Source organism: Marmota marmota, unplaced genomic scaffold, assembly GCF_001458135.2.
Source record: "Marmota marmota marmota unplaced genomic scaffold, marMar, whole genome shotgun sequence".
NCBI lineage: Eukaryota > Metazoa > Chordata > Mammalia > Rodentia > Sciuridae > Marmota > Marmota marmota.
Genome location: NW_025999983.1, coordinates 11428062 through 11450763, shown reverse-complemented (window position 1 = coordinate 11450763; position 22702 = coordinate 11428062). Strand labels below are relative to the sequence as shown.

The 22702-nt window shown below is 46.0% G+C and overlaps 1 protein-coding gene across 11 annotated transcripts in view; it reads left to right on the top strand.

The window, feature by feature from the left end:
* Tiam2 (TIAM Rac1 associated GEF 2) overlaps positions 1-22702 on the top strand; it is a 233630-nt gene that overhangs the window by 196455 nt on the left and 14473 nt on the right. Inside the window, exon 1 of one of the 11 annotated variants that reach the window (XM_048805934.1) lies at positions 2105-2607. The exons of 8 other annotated variants lie outside the window; for them this stretch is intronic. Coding sequence is in view for 1 of the 3 variants with exons in the window: in XM_048805933.1 (XP_048661890.1) it covers positions 3058-3078 (21 nt within the window). In the remaining 2 variants the exon portion in view is untranslated. Of the gene's footprint in view, positions 1-2104; positions 2608-2637; positions 3079-7643; positions 9313-22702 lie in introns of those variants that run through there. 2 more of the 11 variants (XM_048805933.1, XM_048805935.1) reach the window with 2 other exon arrangements.

Below are 22702 nucleotides of genomic sequence, written 5' to 3'. Positions count from 1 at the left end.
CACATCAGGTGAGAGCCTGCACCTTCAGAGTGGTCACTCCCTGGTGTCCAGCCTCCCACCTCCTCCCTTCCCTTCCCCTTTCCTCCATTCCCTGCCTGCCTCCTGCCATAGCTCTCTACCCTTCCCTGCCAGTTCCTCAGGGTCTGCTCATGGCCCCAGGATGAACAATTTCTTCTCCTAAACTGAAGTCCATCAGCATTTTTAGTATTATTCCTGTTCTATCTCTGGTGGGTTATTTGCTTTTAGAAACAATATTATAGCAAATATTCATCAGTATTTTTTTATTATTTATTTATTTATTTTTTTATAGTATTTCCTCATAATCTCTTTCCCACTCATACTCTAAATTCTGTGGTGATTATCATTCACACATTAAACTCTCTTGTATGTCCTCTATATTATTAATAGTATGAAACATGATTTCTATTCTTGTAGATTTATTTTTTTTATTTTTTTTTTTAAATTTTTTATTGTTGGTTGTTCAAAACATTACAAATTTCTTGACATATCATATTCCACACTTTGATTCAAGTGGGTTATGAACTCCCTCATCAGTATTTTTTTATGAAGCAGTTGCTCCTATAGCATGAAATAGATAAGTTTCTTTGCCTTATTATTATTTTTTTTAAGAAAGCAAACATTCCTGAAACACTCATGAAGTGAGGTGCTCTATTTAAAGCAAGTGTGCCCAGGAGGCACGGGCACAGCATGGCAGTTGGGGGAAATCACTTAGCGCCATCAAGGATAATGATTTTCTCTCTGTGATAATCTGCTTGAGTTACACATTGAAGTTCTTAAGAAGGAAATTAATTCCCCACCCCAAATTTGTTGTATTTTAAGATTCAATAAAATAGATATGTGGAAAGTGAGCATGTCAAGGCTATTTCCAACTATTCAATGACAGTGGTTGCGGAAGATATAGCAGTTATAAAGTCAACCTGGGAGCATCAGTTAGGAATTTAGAAGAGCAGTGAAAGCTGTGGTCAGGTTGGAATTGGGGTGATCTGAGCTCTCCATTGTTACTCATGGTGAAGGGAGAATGCAAATACATGCATTCATGCATACCTTTATACCTACCAAAGAACACAGGAGAGAGAACCTATTGAAGGAGAATACCAGTTAACTATCCCCTATCCAGAATTCCAGACACCAAAAGAATTTGGATTTCAGACTTATTTCAAATTTTAAATATTTGCACTATATGTTTGAGGCATCTTGGGGCTGGGACCCAGTTCTAAACGTGAAATTCTTCTGTTTCATATGCACCTTATACACAGTTGCTGGAGGTGATTTTATGCCGTGTTTTTAGGGTGCTTATGTTTTGACTGCACCCCCCACATGAAATCATTTGTGTGATTTTCCACTCGGGGTATCACGTCGGGTGCACAAAACATTTTGGATTTTGTAGCATTTTTGATGTTAGATTTTTGGATTGGGAACACTCAGCCTGTGTGAATAGGTTAATCATTTGCTGCAAAATTCCTCTCAAGTGTATGATAATCACCTTCCTGAATTTTCAAATATTAACATACTTAGGGAAATGCTGAGTGGTTGATGTGTTCCTTGTTTCTTGGGGAAAAAGAATCAAATGGCACCAATAATAATAATTGAGATGGATATAATGAAAAGTATGTTTCAAATTTAATGATAAAATATGTTCTTCTACACCTTTCTAACCTCCTAGAAACATTGTTGTGTCTGAAAGCAGTCGTCTTCTGTTTAAAATGGTGGCTGGGATTTGTCTTGATGCCCAATGTCAGGAGGCCCCCAGGCACTGTCCTCTATAAGGTGCCCGCAGGACAGGGTCGCTCTTAAGGAGAAGTCCTGCCCCTGCTCCCTGGTTCTTCTCGGGGTCATTAACTTCTTTTCAGATTAGACTCTGGTTGAACCTGGGCCATTTGGGATATTTTACTAACAAGTATTCTAGACTCGATAATAAGGAATAATTTCCATTGAAAATCAAACGAAGCCTGGCTTGATGAAGCACAGCTGTAACCGGGGCTTTTGACAGCCCGGCAATTTCTGCAAATGGTTCATAATTGATTGCCTTCTCTCTCCTTAAGGGTGCCTAATACTGTCACCGCTCTTTGTGTGACCNTCCCCCCCCCCCCCCAGTATTGTTAGCAATTAGCATGTGCAATTGTAATAGTTGGGAGTTTGAAAGGAATGAACAACTTTTCTTCAGGCGAGGGGGTTGAAAGAGTTTTGGGTTTGTCGTGGGAATTCAAGGTGTGTGAAGCGGTCCCCCCACGGACTTGGCGCTGGCTCTGAAGACGTAGCACTTGGTGGCTCTGCCGTCTCCACGTCTGCCATAACCTGGTACCTCTCCAGGCAGGCAGGCTCACAGAGTGGGGTGGGCATCTAGAGGAAGAGGGTGAGCCTTCCCCAGTCACTGCTTTGGCTGCTTTGGAGGAAGAGGGCGGTGGTGCTAGGATGTCCTCGTGGATGTGACTGGGAGGAACAGTTTGGGATTTTTTTCATTTCATTGCCTGGAGATGAGAGTGGGAGAGGACGTGCCTCACACGTCTTCCTGCAGCCGACTTGGATGTGATCCTTTCTCTCAGAGGGAGCAGTTTCCTTTGAACTTCTCTCTTTTATGTACAGCATGTAAGTAAAGGAGGGTGTGGATTTTCTTGGGTGTAGATTCTGATCCAAATGTGGGCATGCTTAAATGATTTTCTTCGTTGAAAGTTGATTTTACTCGAAAAATGTCTCAGGCTATTATGCAGATGAGAAGATACTGTTTTCCTTCCACAAGGTATTCCGGCAGTAATCTCTGAGCTCTCTCGATGGCTGAGGGTACGAGAACTTTCTTTGTACACTAGTTCTGTGGCATGGTCAACTTTTCCCCTTCTCAGGTCTTTAAATTGATCTCAGAAATTGTTTTGTCAGAGACAGATTATCAGAAAAGACTAGGAACATATTTACTCTGTGTAATGTGTTTGAAAAGAGAGAAAGGAAGAATTCACTTACAGCAAATAATTTTCTGCTTGTAAAATCTGGGAGCATAGCCCACACTTGCACTGGGCGTAATGCTGTGAAAGAAAATCCGCAAAGATGAAGCCCGTTTTCTACAAGGTAAGCAGAGTTTTTCATTTAGTTCTTCCCGATTAAATAATTTTGCAGCTTTTTAGAAGAATTTTATGTAATCACCTCGTGTAGCTTTGGCAGTGATTATTTTTGCAGTTTGTAGGCGGTGTGTTGATAGAACAGAGCATTGAGAATCTGGAGATATACAGCATGACAACCGTGTGTTGTGCTCTTTGCAAGTTAATCATGTTTAAGTTATATTTTGTCCTGTTTATTTTTTCAAGGCAGAAGAAAAGAATGCACGCTAATGGTTAGGTTTTTTGTACACAGTGTGAACATAACTTGCATTTAATATTTAACTCCTGCCCACCCACTTAGCCCAACCTTTTCAGGCTTTTACATGAATTACTTGGAAGGGCTTGCATATATAAGAAGCTAAAAGAATAGGAAAAGATCATTGGACTACATGGTTAGTTTTCCAGCACTTCCATGTATGTACCTTTCTTTGAGTTTCCTGCATTATTTCATGGTTTTCTGGGGTGTAAGATGTTTCTTGTTAAAAAGGCAAACTAAAAACATAATTTATTTATAAATGGTAGTCTTTCTACATGACTGTCCATTGATAGATTAATATCATCATCTTTAGTTTCTTAAAACTATTCATATCTATTTCTGAATGCCAGTTATTGGATCTAATTCCTATTTGAATGCATGGGGAGAACATTCTCTGAGCAAATGCTTTGCTCCTGAAAGATGACTTGGGGTGTGATGCCCTCTGATAGCGTGACCATCTTGCTTGATGATGTAATCCCAGGCAGTCTTTCTTTGCAGGCCATAGTGTTTGGGGGGAGGTCTTGAGTCTGGTTGGAAACCTGAATTTGTCTGCCTGGATTTACCACTGTGTGACTGGTCAAGTGACCCGGCTTTTAGGTGATGAAGTTGTAAGTTACCGTCTCCTGAACATCTCCATGTGCCTGGTTTTTGAGTGCCTTCCCCCTCCATTCAACCAGCGGCCTCTTCACCTGGGAGATTCAGTGTCAGATAAGCATGCTAACAGGATGTCACTGAAATGAATCTGACTACATGACTGAAGTGTCTTAGCTGCCACCCGGTCTTCTTGGAGTTAGTGTAAGTGGTCAAATCATCCTGAACTGCCTCATGAGATGAAAAGACTTGGAAGCCAGGGCCTTAGGAATGGGGTCTTTGGCTCTTTGTCATCCATATGAGGATAAGGCCTGCTGGCTTTTTAGTGAATTTTCCTCCGGTATGGTGGTATGAACTGATGAGCTTTTCTGAAGGGTTGTTGAACATGATTGAGTAACAACTGTGTGTGTGAGTTCTGCCTCCTCCTTCGGCAGTGGAGTCCATGACTACTGAGATGCTCAGGAAGCCTGGGGGTGCTGCTGGCCCCTGGGGTCCTGCCCACTCTGCCCCTTGTGGAGGAGGGCTGGGAGGACACAGCCTTGACAAGGAACAATGTCGGGCTGAGTTCTGTACCTGGTGCACCTGTCTGCCATACTTCCTTTTGGAAGGACCTGGTGGCAGGCTTGTGGACCTGCTTAAAGAGTCTGTGCCGGGTTTTCATTGGATTCTGAAGGGCATTTAATCTCATTGTAGTTAGTTGGATTTGTTTTCTCAACTTCCTACACAGGACATTAATGTCCTATTCTTCTGGGTCTGACCTTGATGTGCCAGGCAGATGCTACCCCTGTGCTGGGTGTGGCAGGACGGGTTGGCATGCGGAGGAAACCAGGAGTCCCGTCCTGCTTTCTATCAAGGATCACATACACACTATATGCACCAGGGTTGCAGATATCACTCATCTATCAAAATGCAAAAAAAAAAAAAGAAAAAAAAAAAAAGAAAAAAGAAAGAAAGAAAATTACCCCAAATTCCAGTACAGGGAGCTGGGGAGGGCCTGGGAGTGAGTGAACAGGGAGCTGGAAGTGTCCGGAGGCCTGAGGACCAGAGTGCTTGAACCAGCAGCTCCTGACTTTTCTTGCTGGCTCTCTAGGGGGCCTGGTGCTCCTTCACCACCTCCAGCTCCTGAGGCCTCTCGCTGGAGAGCAGGGTGAATGCACCTGACGTGGTGAAGTTGGAAGGATTCTGAAAGGACATTCTGCGCAGGTGGCTGCTTGGAAAGCATTTGGGAGCAGCGAACTCATCCTGGAGAAGGAGGGAACGTCGGCATTTGATGGGAAAGCAGGGGGAAGAAGTCTTGCTCATAACTTTTCTTGCTAGTTATGTAGCTGCCTCTGCCCTGCAATGACGCTGATTCCCTTTGCCAAGTGTGTGGACAGAAGCAAACTAAAGAAAGGGCCAGCAGGCGCCAGACACTTGGGCATTGCCACCCCCTGGATGTTGCCTGATGACTGCTCGCAGTCTTAAAACTCAGACACTCAGGTGGCTTCTCAAAGTCGAGACCTGGGCTAGGGTTGGGTGGACTCTGGGGCTGTGAGTTTGCAAGTCACTGTGGAAAGGTGTGTCCTTTCTGTATTTAATGTGGAGCATGTGGTGTTGGGAAGCAGAGCATCTGAAAGGCAGGGACTCTGGAGCTTGGGGGGCTGGCAGGAAGCCCAGAGCACTGACTCTGGGGGACCTGGTGCTCCTGTACCCGTCCCGGCTTTTCAGACCTCTCATCGGAGTGCGGGGTGAGGCCCTGATGCGGTGAATTTGGAAGGACCCCAAGGTCCTGCATCCCCGCCTTCCCCTTCCCATCCCAGGCCCAGGGTGGGTGCTTTGACAGGACCGTCTCCTCCACCGTCCCCCTCCTTTGTTCATTGCCTCCAGTGTCCCCCTTGTCTTGCTTCAGCCCCTGCTTTCTTAGTCTTCTCCAGACTTTCCCTGTCATCCTGTTTTTCTTGGGGGTGGGGTGGGGTGGGGGGAGAATCAGTTGTTCCTGAGGATCATCTTCAGATCACAGAGTGAAGAAGGAGAAAACAAGGGGAAGTTGCAAAGAGACGGCCTGGGGAGCTGGTGTGAGTCACCGAGGGGTGGGCTGGAGGATCAGGGCTTGTCAGGTGGAGCCCTGGCTCTGGAATTAAGTCGCTGTCAAGCCAGCCCCAGGCTGAAGGGATAATTACGCCCTCTCCTCCGGGGCTGGAAGGATGACTAACAGGAAAGTGACTGGAGACTCCCCAGAGAGGAGGACACAAGCTTTGACCCGACCCAGCAGAGAAGCACAAATCATGGACAGGGCAGCCTCACCCAGTGACTCACGTGCCACATTGATTTCTGATGCAGGGTCCTCCCTGCTCTTTCCTGGGGAGTAGCAAGGACAGTAGTTTCGCTCCCATCCTATCTGAGACCGAGAGGGATGCATTCATCCTTTCTAAGCCTGTCAAAGGTTCAGTTCAAAGAGTAGCCAGCCAGCTCCCTGTATCCAGGAGGAGTGGGGCCTCCAGACTGGGCTCCTGTGACATTCCCCTTTCATGGTGGCACATCTGCATGAGCATCAAGAAGGGGTTGCACATTCCCTGTGTCCTTCCTGTCCTCCACCCTTCATAGTCCATGCCCTCGCCCGGTATTTATAATCTCTTTCCTTTCGAGACTTCCTGGGTCAGAGACAGACAGTTATGGAAACTTCAGTATAATTTTGCTTCTGGGGAGAGAAGAAAGCAGGGAGTTTGATTTACTTATTTGTTTCCTACCAGGGGTTGAACCCAGAGGCACTTAGCCACTGAACCACATCCCCAGCGCTTTTCACTTTTTATTTTGAGACAAGGTCTCACTAAGTTGCTTAGGGCCTTGCTCAGTTGCTGAGGCTGACTTTGAACTTGTGATCTGCCTGCCTCTCAGCCTCCCAAGCTGCTGGGACTACAGGCATGTGCCAAAGTTTGAATTTTTCAGCCAAATCCTAATCTCGGTATAAATTCCATTTGCATGTTCCCGTATATTCTTAGGGGAAGCCATCTGGACAGAGGATGGACGCAGGGAGAGCACATGGGTTTTGGCTCTAAGTCTTACACTGATAATCACTTTGTGGTCCTTGGATAAACCATCACACCTCTAGTGGATCAGCTCCTCTGCCTTGCTCTGATGCCTTTTCCTGTCTGTCTTCTGCCCAGACACCTGATCTAATGCAGTGTTTTCCTTGATGTTAGTTTTTTTTTTTTTTAATTTTAATTTTTTAGTTTTAGGTGGACACAATATCTATATTTATGTGGTGCTGAGAGTTGAACCCAGTGCCTCAGGCATGCTGGGCGAGCGCTGTACCACTGAGCCACAACCCCAGCCCCTTGTTTTTCTTTTTAGTATTTTTATAGTTGTAGATGGACACAATACCTTTATTTTATTTATTTATTTTTATGTGGTGCTTAGCATCGAACCCAGTGCCTTACACATGCTAGGCAAGCGCTCTATCACTGAGACACAGTCCCGACCCCTTAATGTTACTTTTTGTCCTCAAAAAGAAGGAAAGCTGCTTAGAAGAAAGAAAAAAAAAACTTACCCTATTAAAATAGCACTGATCATCTATTGTTCTTCATGCAGTTCACCAAAGTTGAAACCCCTGAGGTTTGTGCAGTTGTTTTTTTTTTTTTTGGGGGGGGGGTATTGGGGATTGAACTCAAGGGTGCTTAACCATCTCCAGCCCTTCTCTGTATTTTGTTTTTGAGACAAGGTCTCACTGAGTTACTTAGGGCCTCACTAATTTGCTGAGGCTGGCTTTGAATCAAGATCCTCCTGCCTCAGCCTCCAGAGCTGTTGGGAGGCTGTGCCATGTGCCTGGCTGGTGCAGGATTTTTAAGGTAATGGTAAAAGGTCAAGATACTTATCTCTCTGCTGTTTGCATTTTATCTTGTTTAGGAAATGATTTGGAGCAGACCAATAGAGAATTATTTAAAAGCTATAAATGAAAGCTATGAATCTCCAGAAAATTGCACTTATACATATGTTAAAAAAAGTTGCATGCAATTCCATGGAGGTCACCAGTCTCATGACATTTGTCCACGGACTTCCCATTTAGAAATCTATGAGTTCTGGGTTCATAATTCTGACTTTGAGTAAATGTCTGACTCATCCAACCTCGGTCTCAACTTAGTATTATTGACATTGCAGAATCAATGATCAAGTACCTACAATGAGAAGCACTGTGTTTGTTTAGTCCAGTTGCATCTTGAATTTTGGTTTTTCAAGTCTAATTGGTTGGGTGGGTTTAACTATTAAGGCTTTTCTTTTTTTAATATGCTAAGAGACATTGAGGGGTATTAAACATAAAACAACCCCTAGATGGCAAATAAATTATCAGGTTGAGACCAGAAACGATTACATCTGTGGTGGTGATTGGACATCTCCAGATTGTTGACACTAATGCAACATTATGTGCCATTGCTTTTGCATTTAAAAAGGTTTTGTTTTCTGTAATTGGTTAAAAAAAATGATTTTAGGGGGAAAAGGGGAGCAAGATTATAAATGCTGATCCCAAACCTAAAATTCATAGACCTCTTTGGTAAAATAAGCAGCCGTCTGGTGGTCTGATAGGCTAGGAGAGGGTGGTTTATACATACACCCGTCTTCGGGGGTGCTTAGGCAGTACTGGCTCCAAGGTCTCATCCAAGGGCATCACGAGAAGCTCCTCAGCCACTTAGCCTGGTCAGTCTCTGTGGCTCCTTTTCTTTTGAGGAATAAGAGTTACAATGATAGTTAGGATCTAATTTTGGCTTGCTACTATTTGGGTACCTTGAATCTCACCTCATCTTCAGTATTGTCCAAGAGAGGGAGGGGTGGGATCACATTATGTTCATTAAACTCCTCAGCCACGGCCTGCCTGGGTGGAGCACCCTTAGGCACCCTGGACCAGGCTCCTGATGCCTTCTTGAAATAGTCTTGTGCATGTAGCAGAACGGGGACACCTGAAGGGTGCAGACTGACTGAGGCTGTTTGTGTCCCCAGGCTGCTTTTGTGCCTTTGGTGACTCAGGGCAGATTCCTACCTTTTAATAAGGTCCCAGCCCTGCAATGTAGCTGCTTTCACTTTTGTAAAGAAGTAAGTTCTGAGCAATTGTTCTGAGTCATTTGGCAATTTCCTCTAGACTCTCGGCTGTGAGTTGACTCCTGTGGCACTGTGTTTGGAGATACGGGTTGAGGGAGGAGAGGTCGCGGAAACACCCTGCCTGGGATGGGATCGCTCCCTGCAGGAGCACACTGTGGTCTTTTCTCCACCTCCGATGGCTGAGGTGAAGACTGCTGGTGTGTCAGAGTCCTGCTGCTCTTGATAACCACAGAGACCAGGGCAGCAAAAGACTCCATGTGTCACTGAAACGGGAGAAAGGAAACGCTGGAGGTAGGTGGCTAGAGTGCTCCGTTTCATCCTTTCGTTTGTTGTCACCACCTCCTCTGTTGCTTCTTCAGCGACCTGGGCATCTCTCTTCCTGCAGGACTCGCTGCCTGCTGAGTTGTTGAGTTCTCTGTTTCTTCGCTGCCACCTAAGTTCTCTAGTGTTCTCGGAAAACAGCTGTCAGATGAGGAAGCTCTGGGATGTGTAACTGCTGAGATGGTTCTGCTCTGGCATTGGCATGACTGGGAATTTCATAGCTAGAGGCTTAGAATCTACTAATGTGGGATGATTTGCGGAGTCCTGCATCTTTCTGCATCTCATGCCTCATCTAGCTTTGGAATATTCTAGAAACCCTTACCTTCAGGGTTCACTCAATTGCAAGATCAAGGGTCATCAAGAGGAGACCAGCCTGGCCACCCTGGCTTGGTGCTTCTAGACATCAGGAGGGAGCTGAGCTTCTCTGCTCTCCTCTCACTTGACTGTGGAGGACTTGAATAGGAAGCTCTAATATGGGAGTGCTGAGTTGGAAAGACCGATTATCAAACCAGTAACCCAAGGAGGAGTGTAGGTCACTTAGACATAAGGCTGAGGCTTTAACAAAGATGCCTTTCCACTCTGTCTTGGTTTCTTTGCCTTTTCTTTTGGTTTTTCTTGAGTGTCTGTAGGTGCACACCTTTCCTAGACCCAGTGTTGATGCTCACCTCCAGGGAAACAGGGTTTTAGTTACTTTGTATTTTTCAGAAATTTGGTCAAAATTGCAAAACTACTTATTGAGAATAATGATAGTCTTAGTTTAAATTTTATTACTTCATTTCTATTATGTAGTTAGTGTTAGATGTTAGAGATCAGTGAGTGGTGAAGTCTCAAATAATTAGTTCTATGGCCGACATTGCTTTTTTATGCGATTATCATCATTTTGAGACCCTGTCAGTGAGGATGCTAAAATAATGTAACAGATTTGACTATTAAATCCAGGGGGGGAAAAAAGTCACCTAAAACTCTAATTAAAGGCTCATGCAGTTTGCGTCTTGCTCACTTATGGAAATAGCCCTTGGAAATACTCATGCCTTATTAAGGTTGCCAGGATATTAACATATTTTACATGCTTATGATTTTTCTTCCCCAAGCTTCTTTTCTCTTGAAACCAGATTCCAAGCATTATTTTTAGCTGAATATTAGAAATGAAGGCCTAGGCCCTTCTGGGCATGAGGGGGATGTGTCTGGAGGCCTGGCCCTTCCTGCCTAGCCCCGTACCTTTCTTCCTAAGTGCCTGGGAGACCTCCTTGAGCCATGCAACTTGAAGGAACAGCAACCAGTACAAAGTGTGGTTGTGGAAGATGGGGATGGATGCGAAGACGTTGGCTGTCCATTCTCCTGGCTCTGTAATGGGGCATCATGCAGTGCCGGGCAGTCTTAGTAGCTGGCCCTGTGGTTTGCCAAGCATCCACCATGGCTCTGCTTCTTTGTGGAAGCAAAAAATTGTATCAGTGACGTTCAAATGCTCAAAAAATAATTCTTTTAAGAATTCAGTCTGTCTGCAGCAGATCCAGGCAGGGAAACCATGACTTGGTTTCTTTGGGGGACGGACATACGGAGCATGGGCAAGCACACCCCTGTGGTCTCATGCCTTGTCTCTGTGGCTAGGAGTCAACCTCGGGTTGACTCTGATTTTCTCATGCATAATGCTGTGCCAGACAGCACGTTTGTACTATGCCACTGAAAAGCAGATAGAGGAGAAAGATAGGGGAGTTAATCAGAAGGGAGTCATCCTCTGCTGCACTTAGCTAGGAAATAGACGTTTGCTCTTGAATTTGGTGTTGCATGAAGTGGAAGGAGCCTTGTGCCCAAAGGGCTGGGGTTTCCTGTGCACTTGTCAGTGGGCTTTAGAAAAACTGTCCCCCTCACCCCTGAGTCCTCAGGCACCTATCAGTTAAAAAGAGTGAGGTCACATTTCTGCAGTAGTTCACAGTGGTGTGATGGAACGGAACAAGACCCGCATATGTGAAGTGGTTTTTGTAAACTGTAAGCACGCTGAGCAAGATTGCTGAGACAGCCCAGAGTGTACTCTAGGAATTTTAAACACATCATCTCACTTAAACCACTTCCTCCACAACCCTGTTGAATGGATATTATTAGTCCCTTTTGACCCGAGGAACCTGAGAACCGGAAAAAAAAACCAAAAAAAACCCAAAACCTGTCAGGCTAGTGTGTGGTGGCCAGTAAGTTTTGGAGCTAGTGTTCAGACCCAGCTCTGATACTAAAGCCAAGCTGTGGTTCACGCCTGTCATCCCAGCTACTTTGGAGGCTGAGGCAGGAGGATCACAGTTTGAGGCCAGCCTGAGGAACTTAGCAAGACCCTGTCTCAAAATGAAATAAAAAAGGTCTGGGGCTAAAGCTCAGTAGTAGAACCCTTGTCTTCCATGAGAAGCTCTGGGTTTAATCCACTGTACAAACCAACCAACCATTTTTCCTACTATACCATTCTGGAAGGAGAAAGTGGTGCTGATTGTCGAGGGAAAGGGATGGGGGCTGTGTGTAAATACCAGATGTGTGGAATAGGGGTATATTTACCCCTGAGTTGATTCAAAAGTAGAGCAACTCTATTTGGTAAATTGCAGGGTAAGATTTTGGAAAATTGGACACAACTGTTTGATTGATTAGCTTAATTTACAAACTGGGTTAGGCTGTTTAAATTTTTGTTTTATTTATTTATTTTGCTTTGACATATATATATACTTTTAAAAATAAGATTTCATGGACTGAAAATGAAATTTCCAGTAGTTATTGTCACTTAATTTGAAATCTGCAGAAGTTTATAAGTCCTAGAATACTGTTAATGGTTCAATAGTTTGAAGTATCCAATAATTTAAAAATCATTCAGTACAATACTGACCTTTTAAAACTAGCCATTTAAAATATATTTGGGGGCACACATAAGCACAATTTTTTTTCCAAAGTGGAAAATCACAGGTATCTGTGCAGAAGTGCACTTTTTTTTTTTTTTGTGGGGCTGGCTAGCTGGTTTCTCTCTGGGGCTTCAGCATATTGGAGGCTGAGCATTCTCACCCTGGGAACTGCCTGCCTGTGGCTTCGGGGTCTAGCAACAGTGAAGCTATGATTTTTGTCAGTCATTGTTAGAGAACATTTCTCCATTAACTTTTCTGTCTGAAAGCACCTTTTTGTTGGGTTTGGTCCGAGCTCTCCCCTTGTAGGTTTATATTTACCTAGTCCAAAACAATGTGAAAATCCCATCCCATAGAGGGGCGGTGTCTTCCTCTGGGTTTGCTTCTGCTTTATTTTCAACCCTCACCCCCATGGTCGGGAAGACTTGGCTGGGGAGAATGGACTTTCAACAGCTGTAGGCTGGTGCTGACAGACTGCCCCAGGGTCTGTCTTGTGGGTTCCCCGACAAGAACATGCTGCTGCTGATGGTGTCTAATGAAAGACTACTGCTCTGTATGGGGTTGAGCAGTAGGGCAGGAACCAAGTGGATTGTGTTGTTGGGTGTCACCGTGAAGCCCCCACTATTCCATGCCCCCATGCACAAGAGGAATCCAAGGATATAGAGGTGGACCATGACAGCTAGAGGGAGCCAGCAGAGGATGGGACTGTGCAGCACTCCAGAAGCAGATCTTAGATGCCCATGGAATGGAGTACTGGCTTTCAAGCCTCTAAGAACTGTTCTCAAAGCTGAGGGTCTTGGTGCATTTCTAGGTAAGGCAACAGGAACCCACGTGGATTATAAGTAGAACGGGAAGCAGAGAAAGGGTAGTGGACATGGATGGGATGGTCTGGACTCGGGCAGCTGGATGGAGCCATCTACACAGTGTTGGACACACCGGTTAGACTGGCGCTCGGTGACAGGGTCCAACTCTGTCATCCCCAGTCTCCTGTTGACAGTGTAGATTTGCCTGCCTAGAAAGGTGGTGGCTGACACTGGGGTGTCAGGATTTGATTAGTTGTCATCAGTGACACATTTCTCTTTAGAAAAGTGATAAAGAATCTCTTTATTGCTTTAGTGTCCGCCCATTAATATGCGAAAGAAAAAAAAAAAAAAAACCTTGGTAATTCAGAGAATGCATACTATTTAAAGACCTTTCCTGAAGACATTGCTCAGGGTGTATTATCGCTTTCCGAGAATGAAGTTAGAGGCATAGCTCTGGAGTGAGAAACTGTGTTTCAGAAAACTGGTGCTTCACGCAGAAAAACCAACCAGAATAAAGGCATTAAGAGAAATCTTTAGCTACTCAATAGTCATTGTAGATACTCGTAAATACAGTTTTGCACTAATTTAGGGGACTATCAGAACCAAAATAGGCCACGAGGGAAAACTGAAGGAAGAAAATAGAGACGAGACCTGCGACCTGGGATAAACACCTACTGATGGGAAAGCCCGTGGAGGTAGAACTAAGTCAGAAGGTCCCTGGTAAGTGCAGTGGCCCACCTTGAGAGGGACTGGTTCAGAGGCTGCTATAATTACATAAGTACGTATATAATGACTGTTAGGTGGTATAGGATAATCACCTCAAGGACTTAATGTAGATACTAAAGCTCCCAGTCACGGGAAGAGGATGCAGACCCATCCCTCTGGCAAAAGCAACACAGCATCAAGTACCAACTGCAGAGAAATTAAGCATTTTTCTGTGCCTTGGAACTAAGTCAAGGCGAGCATTCAATTTTGCTTAGTTTTTGACATAGTTGAAAACACACCACATAAAAGATTTTGTACCTAAGTGAATTACAATGTCATTTGTAGTCTCTAGGCAAATAAGCTGAACAGTCATTTTTTAAAATTTGCACTTTGTGAACAATTTCAGAATGAAGTTCTACAGATTATTTTCAGTTTTAGTTCAAAAGAAGAACCTTTTTTGATCTGGGTTCATCTCCCTATAGGAGAGTTGAACAACTTGGCCTTTTCCTGTCAAGGGCCAGCTGGTAAATACCCGAGGCCATCAGAATTACTCAGCTCTGTTCCTGATGGGAGAACAGAGTCGGCAACGAGGAGACGCATGAGCAAGCCGAGTTCCATGGAGCTTTATTTACAGTAACAGGGCAGGCTGGTGTGGCCCTCTGCCCTTCTCCAAGTGATCCACCCGACTCGCCTGCTCGTCTCAGAGTGGGGTCATCGGAGTCTCTTTTATAACCTGGGTATTGTATTATTTGCATCCAGAAGTCAAGGAAAATTTTGGCTCACTTGCCTCTGTCTGGGGTGAACAGGTTAAATTATGCACATCAGAAGCCCTGTCTTTCCAGTTTAAATAAAAAAGGGGGGGGGGGGAGAAAAAGACACAAAGCCCCACACAGGAGACACCTATTAGAAAGAGCTGCCGTCTTGTGTAGATTCCGAGAGAGGAACATTGAGACACCCACCATTTCCTGTGAAAGAGGTGCTTGGTTGTGTAGATGCTGCCCTTGTCCTTGAAATGTCCTTTGCAGAAAGATCTGGTCTCTTTCATTCCTGAATTCCTACCAAACTGCTGTTAAATAAGGCAAGTAGCAGAAGGCAGGCAGAGGACACACAAGTCTGCCCCGGGGCTCCTCCTCTTCCCAGGAGCTGCTCCCTCCCAGGGTCTGTGTCCAGGAGACACTGCGCAGTGACCCTGGTACTCCTGTGTGCAGGGGCACTGCTCCGTCCGTCCTGCCTTCCCTGCTATGCTGAGTGCTGAGGATGTACCCCCGGGCACACTCAGTGCCTCCTGTGTCCTGCGTCCCCAGGAGGGCTGCGCTTCCGCTGGGCATCTGGACAGCCGAGTGTCTGCCCTCCGCCTCCCTCCTTTGGGGCAGCCTCACCTTCTCTGGCCCCTGTTAAAGTTGCAGCCATCCTTTCCCCCGCCCCACACTGTGTGTCCCCTTTTGGTCATTCATGTCACCTGTCTATGCCCTTTCCCCCCAGTACCTAGAACAGAGTCCGGGAGGGAGAAAGGTCTGTGTTAAAAATGATCCATGAAATGAATGAAGTTTGACTGTTCTGGCCCCTCCTGCTGGGCATTCAGAGAAAGTCGGTTCTCCATACACCTGTCTTTTCCGGTTTAAAAAAAGAGAAATGACAGTAAATCCCGTCATTTTCGTTGAGCCTCAGCCTTTCTTGAGCCCTTGCACTGTGCTAAGGATTTTTACATATTTCATCTCATTGCTTCCTCTGTAAAATGTGATCCCTGCTTCACAGGTGCGTCAACGGAGTCCGGGGAAATCGGTCAAGGTCAGGTGGCTGGCAGTTGCCCCGGCCAGGGTCTTAGCTCCAGAGTGTGTTCCTAAAAGGGCACTTGTTTAAGGTTGGGCCCCGGGGTGAGCTGGGGCTTTACGCTGCGAAGAAAGGGGCAGCAGCCTGGGAGGACCATTAGGTGCTCACCACCCTCGCCAGCCGTCGTCAGGACCCTGCAACCCAGCCGGTGTGTGCACAGTGGGTGGGGGTTGCCACACTCACATCTGCGGCCTCTTCTGCCCACCTTGGCCCTCCCCTGAGCTCTGCTCCTTAGGTAAAGGTCACCGTCTCGCCCCCTCCTGCCTTGGTGTCCACAGTTCTTCCCTGGTGCCTGGGAGGGTGTCTCTGTCTTCTTCCATGTGTCCCTGCAGGCCCCCATCCTTGGGCCCCGCCACGCTGGCCCTCAGTTCCTGCATGTTCCATACGTTCTACAGCCTCAAGCGTGGCTTCCTGTAGCTACCCTGACTTACCCTGCAGTCTGGCTTCAGTGCTCCTGTCCCTGACCTCGACCCAACCAGAGTAGCTCCCTCAGTTCTGTTCTGAACCCCTCATTTCTTGGGCTCCTGGTCTACCTGGTTTCCTTGCTCAGAGCTCATCTTCCCAGACACACGTGGACTGGAGGGGCTTCGTCAGCCTCCTTCGTCCCCATGCAAACTGTCCTGTGGAGCCTTTTTGGCCTCAGATTCTTTTTTGTAAAGCGATGGGAAAGGATTCCTTTTTTTTTTTTAAATTTAGAAATTCAAGAACTATATAAAATAAGATTCAGATAAGCCAAAAGATTAAAATTAAAATAATTTAGAATGCGGTGTTAACCATTGCATTATTATATATATCATTCAATTTTATAAAAACCTATACATATATCTATATTTATAGATAGGCTGCATATTTAAAAGCTTGTATATATATTTCCTATTTTTTCCCTTACCAATAAATCATTCCTTTTTTTTTTTTTTTTTTGGTACTGGGAAATGAACCCAGTGCTTCACCACTGAGCCATATCCTCAGCCCTTGTAAAAATTTTATTTAGGGCTGGGGATATAGCGCAGTTGGTAGAGTGCTTACCTTGTATGCATAAGGCCTTGGGTTCAATCCCCAGCAACACACACACCAAAAATTTTTATTCAGAGAGAGGGTCTCACTAAGTTGTTTAGGCCCTCATGAAGTTGCTGAGGCTGGCTTTGAACTCTTGATCCTCTTGCCTCAGCCTCCCGAGCTTCTGGGATTACAGGTGTGTGCCACCACACCTGGCTCATTCCTTTTTCTTTGGTAGTGGGTGTCAGTCTCTTGCGTTATTGGTATTGCTGTGTGCATCTCACTGCAGTTCTGTACCATCATTTATGCATGTTACTGTTTGCGCCCACAGTTTACCTCCTTGGTCTGCCTAGTGTATCCTTTGGAAATAGAATCGTCTGGTCTAAAGAACAAAGAACATGAGGCTTTTCAGTGCAGGATTTCCTCATCCTTTTTGTACCGTTTTGATAAGAATTTTAAGCCCCTTCCCTAGAATTCACAATCTCTTATGACTGTAATGATTTGGGGTGGTCTGTCCCCACATGTGTTACTAATTATCTAAATCTGTTTTTATTCCCACCCCCACCTGCCAAGGTGCTAATATATTGTCCTCCCTCCTCCTTGTCCCCTGCATTGCCCTCTCCACCCAGCCTGCCTGTGGGCCTCCCAGCTGCCCCCAAGCATCCCCCAGAGTTTGGCCCTGAAGTGCTGCCCTGGTGTGGTAGGCATCTCAGGGCAGCTTAGGTTGGATACCAGGATGTGGCCACCTGTTCTCTCAGAGGAGCCCTGGAAGCAGGGCCAATTTGACTTGGTCATGGTCTGTTTCTGCCTCTCTAGGGAGGTCATCGAACCCTCTGGGGTCCTAGATATGCTCTGCTCAGTCTTTTTATAAGCTAATGATGACTTTAATGAAGTGCAAAGTGAGTTGAGGAAAAAGTCCTTTGTACTTCTTAGTCTTTTTTTTCCTAGGGGAACTTTTCTGACTTGACTTGCTGGAATCTGACAGCTGCCACCCAGTTCACTCTGAGGTGACTTGGTAATGCAGCCTCCTCCTGGCTTCCAGACAAGGAAGGGAGGATTTTTTTAGTACTCGGTATAGAGGAACACAGCAGGTGAGCCACACCCTGTTGGGGCTGGGCTGTCTTGGAGGCTAATTGGCCATTACCCCAGGCCTCATATAATGTTTAATTTTTCCAGTATTCTCTTTAGGGGCAGTATGAAAATTCACAATCCGTTTCTGCCTAATGTCCTGGTATGGTGAAACTGTGGAAGTTATCTTGATGTGGATTTGGTCCAGATCAGTGGCTCAGTGTGGAGGAGGGGAAGGGGGCTGGAGGAGGGGAAGGGGGCTGCAGGAGGCAGCCAGGGCTGTGCCCAGAGACCACACATTATTGTGAGGACAGTTAACCCAGCAGGAGAGTATCTTCAGGTCTGTGTGTTGTCAAAACTGTTACTGATTCCCCTCCCCCAAAGTTAATATTCTTTTCCTATAAACTAGGACCTCAAAGGTATTACGTGCTGAAAATATTCTCTAAGTTTCCACAGAAATATTACCCCAAATTATGATGCAAACCTTTTTTCCTTAGGCTAGAAGTAGGTTTGAGCAAACAAACAAAAAGAAGTACAAACAGCTGCCTGGACAGATGAGCCTGCAGTACCCAGAGCCCCTGAGGGAGGCGCTGCTGTGCACTGAGCTAGGAAGCAGGACCCGGCTCAGCCCTTGATCCAGTGTCAGTACTGCGTGCAGCAGCGACGGGATCCCAATCTATTCTGGGTGATATAATATACTTAACATCTATTAATTTTTTTAAGCTTCCAAATCCCACAGGAAAACTGGAAAGCCTCAGGCAGTCAAGTCTCCAAATAGGAGTAAGTAAATATCAAGAGTCGTCATGATCAGAATCGGAGAAAAGCTGTTTTTTTTGTTGTTGTTGTTTGTTTGTTTTTGTTTTTTTGTTTTTAACAAATGCAAGCCAAGGGGAGGCTGTCCTGGTATTTTCTGATGAAAAGTAATCGCTGAATCCAGATCAGAAGGGTCATGGAGTGACTCAGAACTTGGTTTGAGAAAGATACTGTCCCTGCTGTCCTCCGGTCTGGGGCAAGGCACCTGATCATCCTGTGAACAGTTTTGGTGCTAACCAAGAAAGGCTTATGGGCTCCTTGAAAGCAGACACACTTCAGCCCATTTAGAAGGAAGCAGGAGTATCCTTGCCCATCCATTCAAACAGAAATAGTTCTGCTTGGGTGTCTGAATCCAGAGTTCCTGAGTGAGCCCTCCTCATCTATAGATTAGATGAAATCATTTTCAAGTAGTGATCAACCATAATGTAACCTTACAAACCTGAAGAAATGGAATTAATATTATTTGTCTTCCAGACAACTTAGTTTTAGGGGAAAAAAAGTTTTCATTTAGTCTTTTTAATGAATTCAAAAGAAAATAGTGTTTTATGCCCTCTTATAAATAGGCTCACAGTGAGCCCAAGATCTTAATACTGTTATACAAAACACCGAAAAACACAACCTGGGGCCCATGCTTCATTGGGACAGTGTTTTCTGTTTTGCACACATACACACTGGTAGATACTGAATCCACGCACACCTAGCTCTACCGTGTGATCACAGCATTCTTCAGTGGCAGGGGTGGGACCCACCTGTGGGTGTGTGATAGCTGCATTTGCCTCTCTAAGCCGAGATTACTGCATCCCTGATCCTCTGGGGCCAGGAGAGCCCCGACCACTGTAGTGAGCCTGCTTTGCCTATGGTCTGCTGAATACGGAGGAGGCCACTGCTGTGTAGACAGAGGGGAGACAGGCCTCATGCCATGAAGGTCCTGCCAAAGCCTCCCTGCCCCTCAGGTGGAAAGCCTCTGCAGGTCATGGTAGACTCAGTGCTGGTGTGTCCTGTGAGAACACCCGACGTGTGGTGTGGAGCAGGGGCTGGCAAGCAAGACTCGCTCTCCTAGACCCAGAGCCGGGTGAGAGTTGCTGGATGGCAGAGGCACACTGCTGCTTTTCATGAGTAAGGACTGAGACTCAACATGGTCACTGTTCCTGGAAAGTACTTATCAGGTCTACACAGAGCACCGCCCTGAACTGTTCAGTGTACACCATCTCTAAGAAGAGAGGAACTGAACTGTAATCGCCCAAGTGACTCGTTCATATACAGTCTTGAAAAACACTCTTGGGATCACTCTTCTGCTTTTCCCAGCCCTTCTGCCTTTTGACCCCAGGTTTTCCTCTCAGTTGACCTTGGACAACAGCTAAACCGTCCAGCAAGTGGAGTCTTTGTAGCACTTGAAGCACTTAACTGTGGTACTTTGAAAAGTAGACTTACTATTGAAAAAATTTCAGCTAACACTTTTTGGGAGTTAATCCTACCAGAAGTGTTTTTAAGATGGATTCTGATTTTTCTAAAATGGCAAGATACTTTATTTTTGAAATCTCGTTATTTTAACACTGCATTGTTAGGTGTGATTTTTGACATCCCAGCGAGGCAAAGCTGCAAACTCACCAGATGCCATTTAACTTATGGTGCATTTTGTCAGATCTTATTTTACACAGTATATGCATGCTTAATATAGATTCCACAGCCCTGGAAACAGTTAGTTTTGGGGATAGCAAAATTACATTGTTGGAGCTTGTGGTGCAAGTCCTATGATCCTAGAGATGTCAAGTAAATGGAGTCTGCTATTATCAAGGCATCCCACAGTTAGAGGGGCAGATCCAGAACCTCAGGTCAGGGTGTGATTCCACCTACCTCCTGGCTTGTGGCCTCAGTCCATACCCTTTTTACGTGACCACCTCTCAGTGCAGGCCCCAGGGACAGGGTGATCTGACTGGAGTGGATACCACTCCTGGAAAACCTAAGCAGGTGGGCTGCCCTGATGGGTAGACCAGTTGTTCTCCAAGGGACCACACTTGGCATCACCTGGGAAGCTTACAAAACACCCGTGACGAGGCCCCAGGGATTCTGACTCACTTGGCACAGGTGTTCCAAAAGTTCCCCAAACAAAGCTAAGGTGAGGCCAGGTAGAGGTCCACTGGTGGGTTTGGGGAGGAGCCGGAGGGCAGGATTTGGAGTGGGTTGGTTATACTCTTTCATGTTCCTTCAGGACACTCACATCCTGGGAGAGAAGTGTACCACCTATTGGTGGCAATGGTTATGTGCCATTAGGCTTTTTGGGCACGACCTAGTAGCATCGGAGATTGTTCCATAATGAATCTGAAACTTTGGTTGCTATGAACATGACATGAGACATTTTTAAAAATCAAGGTTGCAATATGATTGCCACTTTAAGATCCACATTTCTTATTCTTTGAAATTTTTACTCTGAAATACATGTCTTCTGACAGGTATCACCAGAAATATACATGTGTTCACATTTAAAAATAAAAACAGGTGGAATATATGTAGCTCCAAGGAGAATAACTAGTATTTATTTATGCATTAACTATTTTGGAAGTAAATTATTATTTTTTAGATGTTGATGGACCTTTATTTTATTCATTTATTTATAGGTGGTGCTGAGAATCGGACCCAGTGCCCCTCACACATGCTAGGCAAGCGCTTGCTTGTGGTAGCACTAAGCCACAATCCCAGCCCGGAAGGAAATTATACTCTGTGTGTCTGGTTGGAAGTTCAGTCCCTGTTCTCAGGTTGATCTAACTTGTGCACCAAGATTCATGTCAAAATGAAAGAGAAGCAGCTCTACGTCAGAACCTGGCAGTCTGTCAGGGGCTGTCACTTGCCCTTGAGCCAGGCTCTGTGGGTTACTGGGCCCATTCTCCTACCTCACCTTTGGCTTGTGCCCCGGTTCTGCCTTGGACCATGTACCCTTCAGGACGCATTTGCCGCGGCCTTCCTGGGCACCCTGTCCCCAGGCAGCACTTCAATCTTTGTGATCTCTTGCAGTTTCTTTTGTTCCACCCAGGCTTGTGTTGGTTTTCAGACTGCTTGAGGCTGTGCTTTGGTGTGTCCAGCCTTGGCGAGTCTCCTGTCCTTGGGCAGGATCTGTCCCCCACTTCTTTGGATTAAGAGCAGGCCTGTAGCTGGAGCCACTGAAGTAGACCGAGAGGCCAGGCAGGAGGTCCATGCTGACTTCTAGTTTTGGTTGTGTGTTCCCATCACTTGAAGACGCTGTCAGGGAGGGAGTTGGATGGGGGAAGGTGGGCCAGAGTGGCCTGTGTTTTCTCTGAGGCATTGAACTTGCCTGGTGACAGCGTGTGTAAAATGCATGTCAGGCCACCACGTACTTGTATCATGTTTGTGTTCTAAAATTTCCAGGCAAAGTGAATGAATTAAGCTAGCGTTAAGAGACCTAATGTCAAGTTCAGCTTTTTACCCCAGATGGAGATGGACATAGTCCAGGCATGAAGGCATTTAAACTGAAGGAAGGATGTTTGGGTTGAACACACGAGGCTGGCTACTGGTGATGAGCACTGGTTGTCGGCACTGGGTGGCCGCTTTGTTGCTGGGGAAGTGGGCACTGAGCTGGGTGTGTGGGGCAGGGGCAAGGAGAGGCGCCTGGGCCCCGACAAGCCTCCAGACTCACATGGGGTAAGATGGGGTGGGCCGTATGTGGGTAGGAGGGAAAGAAAGAGCACAGAGGACACTCGGGGTGTGATCTGATGGTGCTCCAGGACCTGTGGAGGCCAATGGGGGATGTGCTTGAGGCGGGAAACCCCTCCACTGCAGGAGCACACAGGTGTCACTGTGAGAAGCCACTGCACGTGCTCAGACCTAACAGGGACTGGCACTGAAGGCCTTGCTCTCCCCAGGTATTCCTGCTCCTCCATTTTTTTTTTGGTAGTAGGGATTGAACTTAGGGGCGCTTGACCACTGAGCCATGTCCCCAGCCCTATTTTATATTTTATTTAGACAGGATATCCCTGAGTTGCTTAGCACCTTGCTGTTGCTGAGGCTGGTTTGAACTCGCGCTCCTCCTGCCTCAATCTCCCAAGCCACTGGGATTACAGGCATGTGCCACTGCGCCCGGCTTCCTGCTCCTTTTTGACTCAACCTGTGTGACTCTGTCCCCACTACCTGGATGAGCGCCCTCTCTTGCTAGGTCTGGCCATGGCTACTCACTGCCAAGTCCCAACTTGGCCATACTCCAAGGTTTCCCACGGGTCTGGCCTCTGCTCTTGCTCTCACTCTCACCGGGTGTCAGTGGCACCTGCT